The sequence below is a fragment of the Lactuca sativa genome, chromosome 3 (genome assembly GCF_002870075.4).
Source record: "Lactuca sativa cultivar Salinas chromosome 3, Lsat_Salinas_v11, whole genome shotgun sequence".
Taxonomy (NCBI): Eukaryota; Viridiplantae; Streptophyta; class Magnoliopsida; order Asterales; family Asteraceae; genus Lactuca; species Lactuca sativa.
Genome location: NC_056625.2, coordinates 78,618,168 through 78,631,060, shown reverse-complemented (window position 1 = coordinate 78,631,060; position 12,893 = coordinate 78,618,168). Strand labels below are relative to the sequence as shown.

The window sequence follows — 12,893 nt, the reverse complement described above, 5'->3', positions numbered from 1 at the left end:
TTGTATAGCACCTTAATCATTAGGCTGCTAGTAGATTTCATTCAATAAAGAAAATCATTCGGCTGCCATTTCCAGTTTTACCCCTGTTACCCTTGTTTTGTTTATTGCTATACTGTTTGATCGCCAACATTTGGTATCAGAGCCTCAATAGATCCTAATCATTTTGTATGCCCAAGTATCCTCGTTTCAGCAATATGACAGCTCCATCATCATCCAATCAATCCAAGGACAGCCCCTTCACTCTACAATGCCCCATGTTGACATCACTCAACTACAATACCTGGTCAATAAAGATGGAAGCAATCATGGATGCCCATGGGTTATGGGATGCCATTGAGCCACCAACCGGTGTGGTTGTGGATGAGAAGAAGAGCAAGCAGGCTCGAGCTTTCATCTTCCAGTCAATACCAGAAGAAATACTTGCACAGGCTGCCAAGAAGAAGACAGCTAAGGAAGTTTGGGACTCTCTAAAGTCAGGGTATGTGGGTGCAGAGAGGGTCCAAAAGGCAAGGCTGAGGGTACTGAAGAGTGAATTCGAAGCACTTCAAATGAAGGAGACAGAGACCATAAATGATTATGCAGGAAAGATTTCAGCCATGATTTCAAAGTTTAGGAGTGAAGGGGCAATATTGGAAGATGAAGAATTGGTGAGAAAGTTGTTCGATACAGTCCCAGAAAGGTTTATTAACCTGGTAGCATCAATTGAGCAAAGTTGTGACATGGAATTAATGCCATTTGAAGAAGCAATTAGGCATTTGAAAGCATATGAAGACAGGCTCCGACTCCGGAAGGCAAGCACACAGGCTGATAATGCCCTGCTACTTGCCAAGGCAGAAGGCTCATCAACCCACCGGAGTCCAAGCAAACAAAACTCAGCAGGTGGTCGAGGAAGGGGCGGAAATAACAATTGGGGTGGAAGAGGCAGCTCATGAGGACGAGATTCATCTCGTGGCAGAGGTGGGCGTTGGGGTGGAAACTCACGACAGGAAGCAAGCAGCTCAAACAAGAAACCTCGTGACAAAAGCAACATAAGGTGCTTTGAGTGCCAAGAACTTGGCCACTTTGCATCTGAATGCAAGGCAAAGAAGCAGCAGGACCAGGAGGTGAACCTAGCTGCAGATGAAGACGGCCCTGCCCTCCTATTAACTGTATGTGGAGAAGAATCATCAAACATGGTGCTCCTGAATGAAGAAAAAGTGTATCCAAGTTAGTTTAAAGAAAGTGAAGAAGAGAACGTATGGTATCTGGACAATGGAGCTAGTAATCACATGACTGGCTCCAAATCCTTATTTGCAGAGCTAGATGAAAATGTAACGGGACAAGTACGGTTTGGAGATGGATCCAAGGTCCCAATAAAAGGAAAGGGCACGTTGTTGTTTGACTGTAAGAATGGTGATCAATTCATCATTCCAGAGGTGTATTACATACCAGCCCTTCACAGCAACATCATAAGCTTGGGTCAGATGACTGATAGATCCTTGTTGAATCTATCATATACCCCAGGCATTCTAACAGATTCACACGAACAAAACCACTCAATAATACCAAAAAATTAAAGATAGATTTCCATTCATTCGAGAGGAATGGTCTCTCCAAGAAGAACAAAGTTCTTTACAAATTAATTCTTAGCTACTGACTCTCTAAAAGAAAGGACTATATATACTATCACTAGAGACAAGACAAAAGGGAATCACAGCCAGCATAATCAGGTGCTCTTCCCACTAACATAACAGCCAATAACAGCCATAATACCAAAAGGACCAAACTACCCCTACAGCCAAAAAGATAGCAGAATAACTCTACTAAAGCAAATTAATTAAAAGCACTCTAGGATTAGTTGGGCTTATCAATACCGGCCGCCCAAACTTTCACCTTGTCCTCAAGGTGAAGGAAAGAAAGGGTCACGCTTGTCGTCTTGATCATGTGTAGTGGCAAGGAGGAGAGGTAAACCCAAAGCAACCAACCGTACAGGTATAACATTAGTGACCCAAGAAAAAAGACAAATAACCCCTTAAACTTCTTCCCGAGAGACTCTTGCTGCTGTTCATCATCCGTTTCTCTCAGCTTTACCTCATCTTTGGTTCTCTTTATGGTGTTCTTCATACCATCCGGATCATTCACCCACACATCTCTTTGCCTTGCAGCCCACACAATCATCTTAACAGCCATATCAGCGATCCTTAGTGTATCTTCATGGAAATAACTAGCAGACCATATCAGAAATCCCAGAGACTCCTCTAAGTGTGGGACATAAACACTCTTTGTCATCAAAATCAATAGCCCACAAGCTTGCATGGCTACAGTCTGTTCCTCTAATACCCCAATTCGTATACCAATATTCCTATTTTTGCCATCATAAATATCTCTAATATCAGCAGCAGACTTGTGGTGCAGTTCTGAGGTCTCTTGGTTCTCCACCAGCTTTGTGTAAGCTTCCGGTATGCCATTCTCAATGGTGTTCAAATCCTCCTGTATTTTGATTCCAACAAGCATACACCATTTTCCATGCACTATCGGAAACCAACAACATGGTTCAATTGCCTGAAATGCTTCATATGTTACCGCAAGTACATAAGCATATCGAACTATTTTTTGTTTCTTCCCCCACCAGATAATAGTTCCAACATCTCTCACATACAAAGTTTACTCATCAGACTTCAAATTGTCACCAAGTTTGGTCAGTATAGGCCACAGTTGATATTCCCGATGAATGTTCGTCTTTGACTCGTGAATACCAGAGTATATTTTCGCAAAATATGTTGTAAAAACCCCACCATGATACCCAGTAGAGAAAGCAACAGTACTTTTTTCTCGGATTAAGGGGTCCTGATGTTTGGATGATGTTTTGGATGTCCCTAGGGTTTTAAAGGCGAGATTAGGATAAGCCAACGCCTCCAACATCCAAGTCGTGGGTTTTGTGGTTGGGTAAGAGGTGGCCGATTGGAGTTCGATATGCAGAAGAGAAACAAAGGTGTGAGATTGAGGAATCAGCGACAATTGTATGGTTGATTTGGTTAGTGTGACGTGAAAATAACGTGGGTCTAATCTTTGTTTACCTTCGTAGTCAAAATCATAGCTGATACAATTAAATTTGGGCTTAAATTAAAAACGTTACCCATTAAGTCCATAGTATGTTCAGCATTTTGTGAGCCCAAGGTGTTGATCGCAGCCCACTTGTCTCTTTTAAGCCCATTTTTGCAAAACCCTAGAATCTCTTCCTTCCGTCTATCGACTAACGGAGCCGTCTTCTTACTGAAACGTCGTTGGTCCTCCGTTATCCAGAGAAGAGTCGATCGCTACTCATACTGGTTCTTTCCCACCTGATCTCACATTGAATCCATCGTTCCTTTCCCCGTTGGTTGAATTCCCGACAATGGTGGTGGCGGTGGTTGTGATGGCGGTGTGTCGTCGCTGTCATTGCCAATTTCTTTTGAAATGATGTAATGAAACGACTCCTGCTTCCCAAAGCTCCAATATGATGACTCCATCTTTTCCCCATTATTTTCTTCAAATTCCGGTGGCGGTGGTGGAGGTGGTGATGGTGAATGCGGCGGCGACGGTAGAGGACAAGGTGGCGGCTGCGACAACATAGGTGGTTGTAGTTGTGGTGTCTTCTTTGGTTTCGATTCCGACTCAACAACTTTTCCTCCTAAGTTCTTCATCTCATTCTCTTTTCTGCTCTCATACCCTAGAGATGGTAGAGACGACAGCAGGGTTGGTTGTTTCGGCGGCAGCATTGCTGGTGGAAACTGCGACGGTGGCTCGGATTCCAATTCTGACTCAGAAACTTCCGGTGATACTTCTTCTTCCTCCTCATGGACCTCTTTCTCTTTCTCTTTCAAAGCAGAGTAATAAATTTGTCTCCATTTAGCCTTCTCAGCCTCCGTCTCTTCCTCTGAGTAGTAATTCTTTTTCATGTTTGCTATTTCAGCTTCTGTCTCTTCCTCTCTCCTTATCTGATTCTGACGATGCATCTCCATTATCTTCACCATCTCTAACAACTTTGTTCGAATGATCCTCAGCTCTTCCTGTGTCTTTGCTTGTTGTTGAATCCACATACATTGTTGTTGTTGTTGTTCAATTGCTATCATTCTTTCCCCGGCATCAACTGCTCTGATACCATTTGATAGATCCTTGTTGAATCTATCATATACCCCAGACATTCTAACAGATTCACACGAACAAAACCACTCAATAATACCAGAAAATTAAAGATAGATTTCCATTCATTCGAGAGGAATGGTCTCTCCAAGAAGAACAAAGTTCTTTACAAATTAATTCTTAGCTACTGACTCTCTAAAACAAAGGACTATATATACTATCACTAGAGACAAGACAAAAGGGAATCACAGCCAACATAATCAGGTGCTCTTCCCACTAACATAACAGCCAATAACAGCCATAATACTAAAAGGACCAAACTACCCCTACAACCAAAAAGATAGCAGAATAACTCTACTAAAGCAAATCAACTAAAAGCACTCTAGGATTAGTTGGGCTTATCAATGACAGAGGAAGGTTATGACATAGGAATGAAAAGGGAATTCTTACGCATGTATGATGAAGAAGGGAACCTGATTATGAAAGTACAAAGGTCGAAAAACAGGCTTTATAAGATAAAGCTCACACCTAGAAGACCCGTGTGTTTAAACATGAGAATAGATGATGACTCATGGCGGTGGCATGCACGGATGGGCCACACGAACTTCAGAACACTGGAAGAGATGGCACATAAAGAAATGGTGACAGGTATGCCTTGGGTTGCTCACCCATCCCAAGTATGTGAGGGATGTATGATATCCAAGCAATCAAGACAAAGTTTTCCACAAGAGGCCCAGTGGAGAGCTAAGGACCCACTTCAGTTGCTACACGCGGATTTATGCGGACCCATTACACCAGCGACCAAAGGGGGGAATCAGTACATCCTCTTAATCGTGGATGACTACTCACGTTACATGTGGGTGTACCTGATCAAGAACAAAGATGAAGCGTTTGGTGTGTTTCAGAGGTTTAAATTACAAGTTGAAAAAGAAAGTTGCCATAAAGTCAAAATGTTGAGAACTGACCGTGGAGGTGAATTCAACTCAAACCAATTCCAGGCTTTTTGTGAGCAAACAGGTATCAGGCGTCAATTGACAACACTGCACACCCCACAGCAAAATGGGTGGTGGAACGGCGTAATAGGACAGTCCTAGAGATGACAAGAGCGCTACTCAAGGAAATGAATATACCAGATCAATTCTGGGGTGAAGCGGTGAGGCATTCTGTGTACTTGCTGAATAGAACGAGCACAAAAGCGCTCAAGGATGTAACACCATATGAATCCTGGAAGAAATCAAAGCCCTCAATTGCACATTTGAAGATTTTCGGATGTGTAGGATATGTGAAAAAGCTACGAGGACTGAACAAATTGAGTGATAGAAGCATAGCCATGGTGTATCTTGGAACGGAGGAAGAGACGAAGGGGTATCGTATGTACGACCCCACTAATCGGTGTATTGTAGTCTCAAGGGACGTGGTATTCGACGAGGCAAGGAAGTGGGCCTGGAAGGAAGAACTTACGGGGGAGCCTTTTACCACACCCTACTGGACCAATTATGTGGTCAACGTGACAACCCAAACAGCCCAAAACCAAGAGTCAACAGATGAAGTAAGTGAGGAACCCTTGACGCCGTTAAACAACTCTCACGGTGACTATACACCAGATAACTCGCAACCTGAAAACCCATCGCGATCACAAACATCTGGAGTTAGTTCTCGATTAACTCCTCCAACTCAATCCTCGAGAAATCAAGATGGAGATCAGTCAGTGGCTTCCTTCGATGACACTCCAGCAAGGGGATTTCGATCCCTGAATGATGTCTATGAGAACACAAGAAGGTTAGATGAAGCTGAGATACAAGAACTGTATGAAGAAAATCAAGAACTATCGTTGGTTGATGATGAACCCACATCGTATGAAGAGGCATCGGCTGAAAGGAATTGGAAGCAAGCTATGGAGTTGGAATTGCAATCAATTGAAAGAAATAACACCTGGACTTTGACTAAATTTCCCCCAAATCATAAGGCAATAGGGTTAAAATGGGTGTTCAAATTAAAGAGGGACGTTACTAGTAACATAGTCAAACACAAGGCACGACTAGTCACTAAAGGTTACGTCCAAGAAAAAGGGATTGACTTTGAGGAAGTTTTCGCACCAGTGGCCCGCTTGGAGACTATAAGGTTGATTCTGGCGTTAGCAACGAAAGAGAACTGGCTTGTGCATCACCTGGATGTCAAGTCTGCATTCTTACACGAAGACCTAAAGGAAGAAGTATACGTATCTCAACCAACTGGGATTTTGGTCAAAGGGAAAGAAAATATGGTATATCGACTCCACAAGGCATTGTACGGTTTGCGACAGGCACCAAGATCTTGGAATGTGAAGCTGGACCAATCACTCAAAAAGCTTGGATTTACCAGATGTGCTCAAGAACAAGTTGTCTATAAGGTACACAAACCCAACCTGACTCTTATAGTTGGTGTCTATGTGGATGACCTTATAGTCACTGGCTCAAGTGAGAAGGTAATTCTGGAGTTCAAGAGAAAGATGAAACGGATTTTTGATATGAGTGATCTGGGATTGCTATCTTATTACCTGGGAATAAAAGTGACTCGGAGTAAAGAAGGAATAATGCTCTCACAAAAGGGTTATGCAAAAAAAATATTGAAGGTGGCAGGTATGGAAGAATGCAATAGCTCACAGTACCCGATGGAGCCCAAACTTCAATTGACCAAAGATGAAAAGGAAGAACCTGTAAATGCAACAAATTACAAGAGACTAGTTGGGAGCTTAAGGTACTTGGTTCACACAAGACCTGACATAAGCTACAGCACTGGGGTTGTGAGCAGGTATATGCAAGATCCTAAACAAAGCCACTATGCAGTTGTAAAACACATCCTCAGATATGTGAAAGGGACAACTGAACATGGGCTGATGTATCGAAAGGGCGGTGATGGAAAGCTCATTGGCTATAGTGACAGCAGCTATAGCAATGATCGTGAGGATGGAAGAGGAACCATAGGAGTGGCCTACTATTACTCAGGGAATCTGATCACATGGACCTCACAAAAACAGAAAACTGTGGCCATAAGTTTGTGTGAGGCAGAGTATATGGCTACAACCGCAGCAACTTGTCAAGGACTTTGTTTAAGAAACTTGTTCAGTGACCTGGTTGGAAAGAAAGCTCAAAAGGTGAAGTTGTTCATCGATAATCAATCCACCATTGCCCTCATAAAAAACCCAGTCTTCCATGGGAGGAGTAAGCATATAGATACTAAGTATCACTTCATCCGGATGTGTGTTGAAAGAGAGCAGATCCATGTGGAGCATGTAAGTGGTGATCAACAAAAGGCTGATGTGTTGACCAAAGCAATGCCTCGAGTAAAATTTGCTGAGATGAAAGCACTCATTGGTGTGGAAGACCTGAAGCTCAAGAAAGTTAACATTGAGGGGGAGAAATGTTAGTCAATGGTTGACCAAGTATTCAGGAAGGTAAAAGCACGTGTGTGACTGGAACGTTAGAATAGGAACGTTGCTATTTTTTCTCTTTTCTGTTAGTTAGCACTATTTATTAGTTGTAGTTCAGCAAGTCATTATCAGTCGAAATTTCATTGTATAGCACCTTAATCATTAGGCTGCTAGTAGACTTCATTCAATAAAGAAAATCATTCGGCTGCCATTTCCAGTTTTACCCCTGTTACCCTTGTTTTGTTTATTGTTATACTGCTTGATCGCCAACAAGACTTCTACGGTTAAAATTGTAATGCTTAAATAGGAAGAAATGAAAGTAGGATGGTATGACAAACAACTACTACTTGAATTTATTTTTGATTATTTCCAATATAATGGCCACCATTGTAAGTGTTTTGTGATGTGTTCTTTTAGTTTGTAAGTAAGGAGTTGTAACATCCCAAAAATACAGTCTGAATTTCGTTTAAAATTAGTAATAAAACCATATTCATCAATCGTCATATAAGAATCATAAAGAATGTATCTCAAAATATCTTAACAACTGTTAAATATATCAGAGTATAAACATCCCAGGCTGAACAAATGGTGTGTACACTTCAATCTTTCCGAGCTCCTCCTTTGAAAACTGACTACCTGAAACCAAAACTGAAAACCGTAAGCACGAAGCTTAGTGAGCTCCCCCAAACTACCACATACCATACAATAACATATAAAGCATCTACTGGGCCTTGCCCACTGCATCGGACCGAAGTCCAGAAACTAACCAGGGCCTTGCCCTCTGCATCGGACCAAAGTCCGGAAACTGCATCGAACCGGAGTCCGGAACTAACCAGGGCCTTGCCCTCTGCATTGGACCGAAGTCCGGAACTAACTGCATCAGACCGAAGTCCGGAACTGATTGGGACCTTGTCCCCTGCATCGGATCGAAGTCCGGAACTGACTGAACATGACATAGCATAAACATATCAACTAGCATGAATACATATACTGCATACTGCATCGGAACAGAGTCCGGAACACATAACACAAAACATGCTTGAATCACAAAGACATCAAGCATCATAGCATATAATATAAACACATATACTGCATACTGCATCGGACCATAGTCCGGGACACATAACTCATACCATATCTGTATCACAAAGACACCAAGCATACTGAACTACTGAATCGGACTGAAGTCCGGAACTACTGCTAACTAAACGGGCCGGCATTGTGGCCGTAGACCCGTTCCTACCGGAAGGAAACTCACCTCACACTGCTGAAGTCTCGTAGACACAATCCCACACTGCTGAAGTCCCGCAGACTCCACCCCAGCTGCTGGCTGACAGATTCCCGAACTGTCAACACCAAATAACACCCAATTAATAATTGGGTTCTAACACATAACTAAAAATACATGCTTTGGATAATTACTACATTACCCCTAGCTTGGCTTACCCAAGCCCAAGGCCCAATCCATAGGCCCAAAGTCAACTAGGGATCAAAGTCCAACATATGGCCCAATTTTCCAAATTGGGCCCAAACCTCTACATGGACTTCCCTTAAGGCCCAATTGCTCAGTCCGGTCCAACATGTCTCATTCTAAGGGCCCAATATCATACAACCAACGAGGCCCAACTATGGTCCATTTATGGCCCAATTTTCCAAATTAGGCCCAATCCTTCATATGGGCCTTACCCAAGAGCCCAACTAATTATTCTAGTCCATTTGATTAATCTTGGATGGCCCAACACCAAGCCCAAGTGAAATTAGGTTTTCACATAAAATGATGAAATTAAGGGCTTAACCCACTAAGGACTTAATCCATTAAGTCAATTATGCTTAGATTAATCTCTGTCAATGATTATTATTTAATATTTCATTTATTAAATAATTCCTGTGTGTGTGTCTTGATACTTTCTCGAATATTAGTATTTTCTCAATTAGCCCATTAAGGACTTAGTCCATTAAGTCCTTTACTAGATAATTGGTATGGAGAATTTGAGCTTAATATACAATCCAATCTCAATGGCCCAAAAATGGGTCCAATAAGTCTAAGGCTCAATACTCATGATTAGGGTTTTCCACCCAAACATGGTCCAATTTTTGTCTAAGCCCATTAGGGTTTGCTAGCGGGGCACCACCCACTACCACCTCGGGTAGTGGTGGTCTAAGGCGGCACACGGCGGCGGCCACCACCTTACGGTGGTGGTTTTGAGTTTCTTTTTATTATTCATCTTGCTAATTACAATTACATTGCTAATTACAATTACAGTGCTTAACTCAAAATGATCACACACGCACACACTAACTAATTATAACACACACACATAACCACCCTAGCGGTGGTCGGCGGCTGTTCTTAGGAATTCCGGCTAGACAACACACACATATCACACACTAAATATGGAAATACAGCCCCGCACACATGATTCTCATTTGCACTATGGACCTATGGCGGCGGATGGGATCACCATCGATCTTCTGATCACTCACGCCTCTTGCAGCAGCAAAACCCCACTCGGTCGTCGGTCTTGGCGGCTATCACGACGAACACGTCGTTACCGGCAGCGGGGCTGCGACGGCGGCAACCCACGGCGAAGCAGCAACGATTGAAGTCATTCCCATGGTTGCGGCGGCTGGGGACCTTTGCTCCAACTTGGTCTCCAACAAAGCTCTCGGTCAGAAAGGTGGGGCAAGGTTGCTGGCTTCGTTGGTCCTACTCGTCGGCAACTGATCGGAGAAACAAGGGGGAAGGGTCGGCGATGGCGGCTGGAGGAGGGGTGATAAGGTGGGGATGACGGCTAGTGCTACCAGATAGGGTTAGGGTTTAGTAACGCATATATATACCCGTCCAAAATAAGCATTTCCCCATAATTACATTTCTTGTCCCTCCCCAAGAAATCGTTTCAAATGAAATCCAAAACTTACACTTTAAACCCTGAATATTAGAATCCATTACAACTTAGGTACGGAATTTACCAAACAGCCCCTAGGCCTCTAAAATCTCTTCAATGAAGTCCCAATAATTTCCATTTAGTCCCTGCCTTCATAAACACTTACAAAACTAATCTGTAATTTACACTTTTAACCCTCAACATCTAAAATTCTTCGCAAATCAGTCCGGAACTTACATTTATTAATTTATTTAAATAAACGGGGCGTTACAAGAGTCAAGATATATTTTTATTTCTGATGCAACTTTCATGCTTGTAAGATCGGTGGGTATGGAGCGATGAAAAGGGAACCACGGAACACCATACCGAGGCTGCGGGAAAAGAGTGGGGGGAGGCTATCCCTCACTCTTTCTCCTCATGTGATTGGTCAATCTTTTTTTTTCAGTGTTTTTAATATTTATTAAATTGTATATTTACTAAAAAATTATAAAAAATATATATTAAAATTCAAGGTTTTTAACTCCCTACAAAACGAGTTAATATTTGTATAAAAAAATTTTGAAAAAAATAAATAAAGATAGTGAAAGGTGACCATTTCCTGAGTGAAAGAAAAGTGGGGAAAAGTGACGTAACACTCAAAAAGTGAAAGATGGTTTTTGACCATACCCTGTTATCTAAGCTCTCCACGATCTAGAAAATATGCGGAGTCATGGATTGAACTTACACCTGATTGTAATTATTAAAAATAATATGATGTAAATGTTGTTTTGCAAAGATATAATTTTGATTTTGAGTGTTTTCTTATGAACAATGATTGCTCCTACTTTCATTTCTCCTTATTACATTTCTTTGACAAAGTAATTTTCACTACTATAATTAGGTTACTTTTTCAAAGTATAATGCATTACAAGAAAGATATTGAAAGTATAATACTATAATGGTTAGTTTTCTTAAACTACATTTCCTTAATATGAAACAAAAAAAAACACTATAATCGAAAGTAAGATGCTATGTACGCAATTAAATGAAATTATGTTGCTGTTTTATAATTCACATTTAACGAATAATTGTTTTGTAGGCCAAAAGAAAAAACCCCACCTGAAGATACATTATTAAAGTTTGGAAAACGAGGAATCTTTTCTAGAACAATCTCAAGAGAGTTAATTCCTTGGTGGTTTTCAAGTGGGGCCTTGCAAAGCTTGAATGTTCCCTCTTGATGAGTTGTATTGCTATTAGGTTCTATTACGTGGTGAATAAATTTCATCAAGATAAAGGACAATGTAGTGACCTAATGTTGATGATCTCTTTGTGACCATTATTGATTACTGTCGCGAGTGGTTTTATACAGAACAAATTGTGGAAAGCAATAACTTACTTTGCTCTTGCTATGAAACTGGACAATATATTTCTTTTTTACCCATAATAGCAATGTATTTTTTATCCATATAATATCAATGTGTTTATATTTTTTCTAAGATTAAACTTTAAATGTAGTTTTAAATGTAAAACCTATATTGAAATGTCAATATTAACAATAAATTATTTTTTATAATAATTTTTTTACAAAAGAAATAGATTTTTACTTAATTAACACTAATAGTAGTTAAAAGATACAATTTTATATTTTACATATTCGTTTTCATGTGTAGAGACGATGAAAACAAAGATTAGGTTCTTTTAAATATTCTTTTCCGCAAACCAATATGCACTTTTATTTATAATTATTTATAATCCTATTGTATATTATGTCTTGATATAGGTAATGAGGTTTTCAAAATACAATGATCTAATTGTTTGTGTCTCTTTTTGTGTGTGTGACTTTGTCGTTTGTCTCCATGGTTATGTATGTATGTTGCATAAAACAGAAAGTACATTGTTATATCTCTTTTTGCCACATATTTTCTATCTCTCTTTCCAACAGTCAATTTTCACAAAAATAAATATTGTTCAAACTCTCGGTACCTGATTGCATGGACTTAAAACTCGTGTTTATTAACATTCCTTAATATTTTGTTATGACAGAAGTATACAATCAACAAAGTAATTGAAATAAAACGAACTAAATTCAGATATATTTAATATACAAGAATCAATTTTCAGAAAACATACTTGTTTGATGATTACACGGAAATAAAATCACGAAATTATAGAGATTCAGGCCTGCCTTGCAGTGTCTTAAAACAGAAATTTCCCTAGTAGTGATCTGTCAAAAGGATACAACAATCAACCAAAATCTTCTCTTGATTCTGACGAAATTCACTATGTACCCTTCATTTTATGTAGAATACGAATTTATATGAGGAATATTTGTATGGTTTTTCTGAACCTGAAATTTGTTCTTTGGTGATCTATTTATAGGTATAGATTGACTTTTTTCCCTTCAAAAACTGCTAACCGAAAATAACTGTCAAAACAGTTAAAACGAATTTAACAGATTTTTTTAATAGATAATAAAAGTCAAAATCAGAATTAATATAAAATAATGTAACTAGTCAATG

The 12,893-nt window shown here is 40.2% G+C and overlaps 2 protein-coding genes and 1 long non-coding RNA gene across 3 annotated transcripts; 1 reads left to right on the top strand and 2 right to left on the bottom strand.

Moving 5' to 3' along the window:
• The first annotated feature begins 194 nt into the window (after window positions 1-194).
• On the top strand, window positions 195-932 carry LOC111907553 (uncharacterized). Its single transcript, XM_023903347.1, has one exon. The coding sequence runs from the start codon at window positions 195-197 to the stop codon at window positions 930-932; it is 738 nt and encodes a 245-aa protein (XP_023759115.1).
• A 2,394-nt stretch (window positions 933-3,326) lies between these two features.
• On the bottom strand, window positions 3,327-4,163 carry LOC111907552 (uncharacterized). Its single transcript, XM_023903346.2, has one exon. The coding sequence runs from the start codon at window positions 4,161-4,163 to the stop codon at window positions 3,327-3,329; it is 837 nt and encodes a 278-aa protein (XP_023759114.1).
• Window positions 4,164-7,959: 3,796 nt separating this feature from the next.
• LOC128132626 (uncharacterized) lies at window positions 7,960-10,309 on the bottom strand. The gene is made up of 2 exons (XR_008230876.1): window positions 8,769-10,309; window positions 7,960-8,146 (listed from the first exon to the last, which is right to left on the bottom strand). It is a non-coding gene; the product is annotated as an uncharacterized LOC128132626 (long non-coding RNA).
• Between the last annotated feature and the right edge of the window lie 2,584 nt (window positions 10,310-12,893).

Coding starts and splice junctions, on each gene's coding strand:
- LOC111907553 (XM_023903347.1), top strand. CDS start 195: ATGACAGCTCCATCATCATCCAATCAATCCAAGGACAGCCCCTTCACT.
- LOC111907552 (XM_023903346.2), bottom strand. CDS start 4,163: ATGTCTGGGGTATATGATAGATTCAACAAGGATCTATCAAATGGTATC.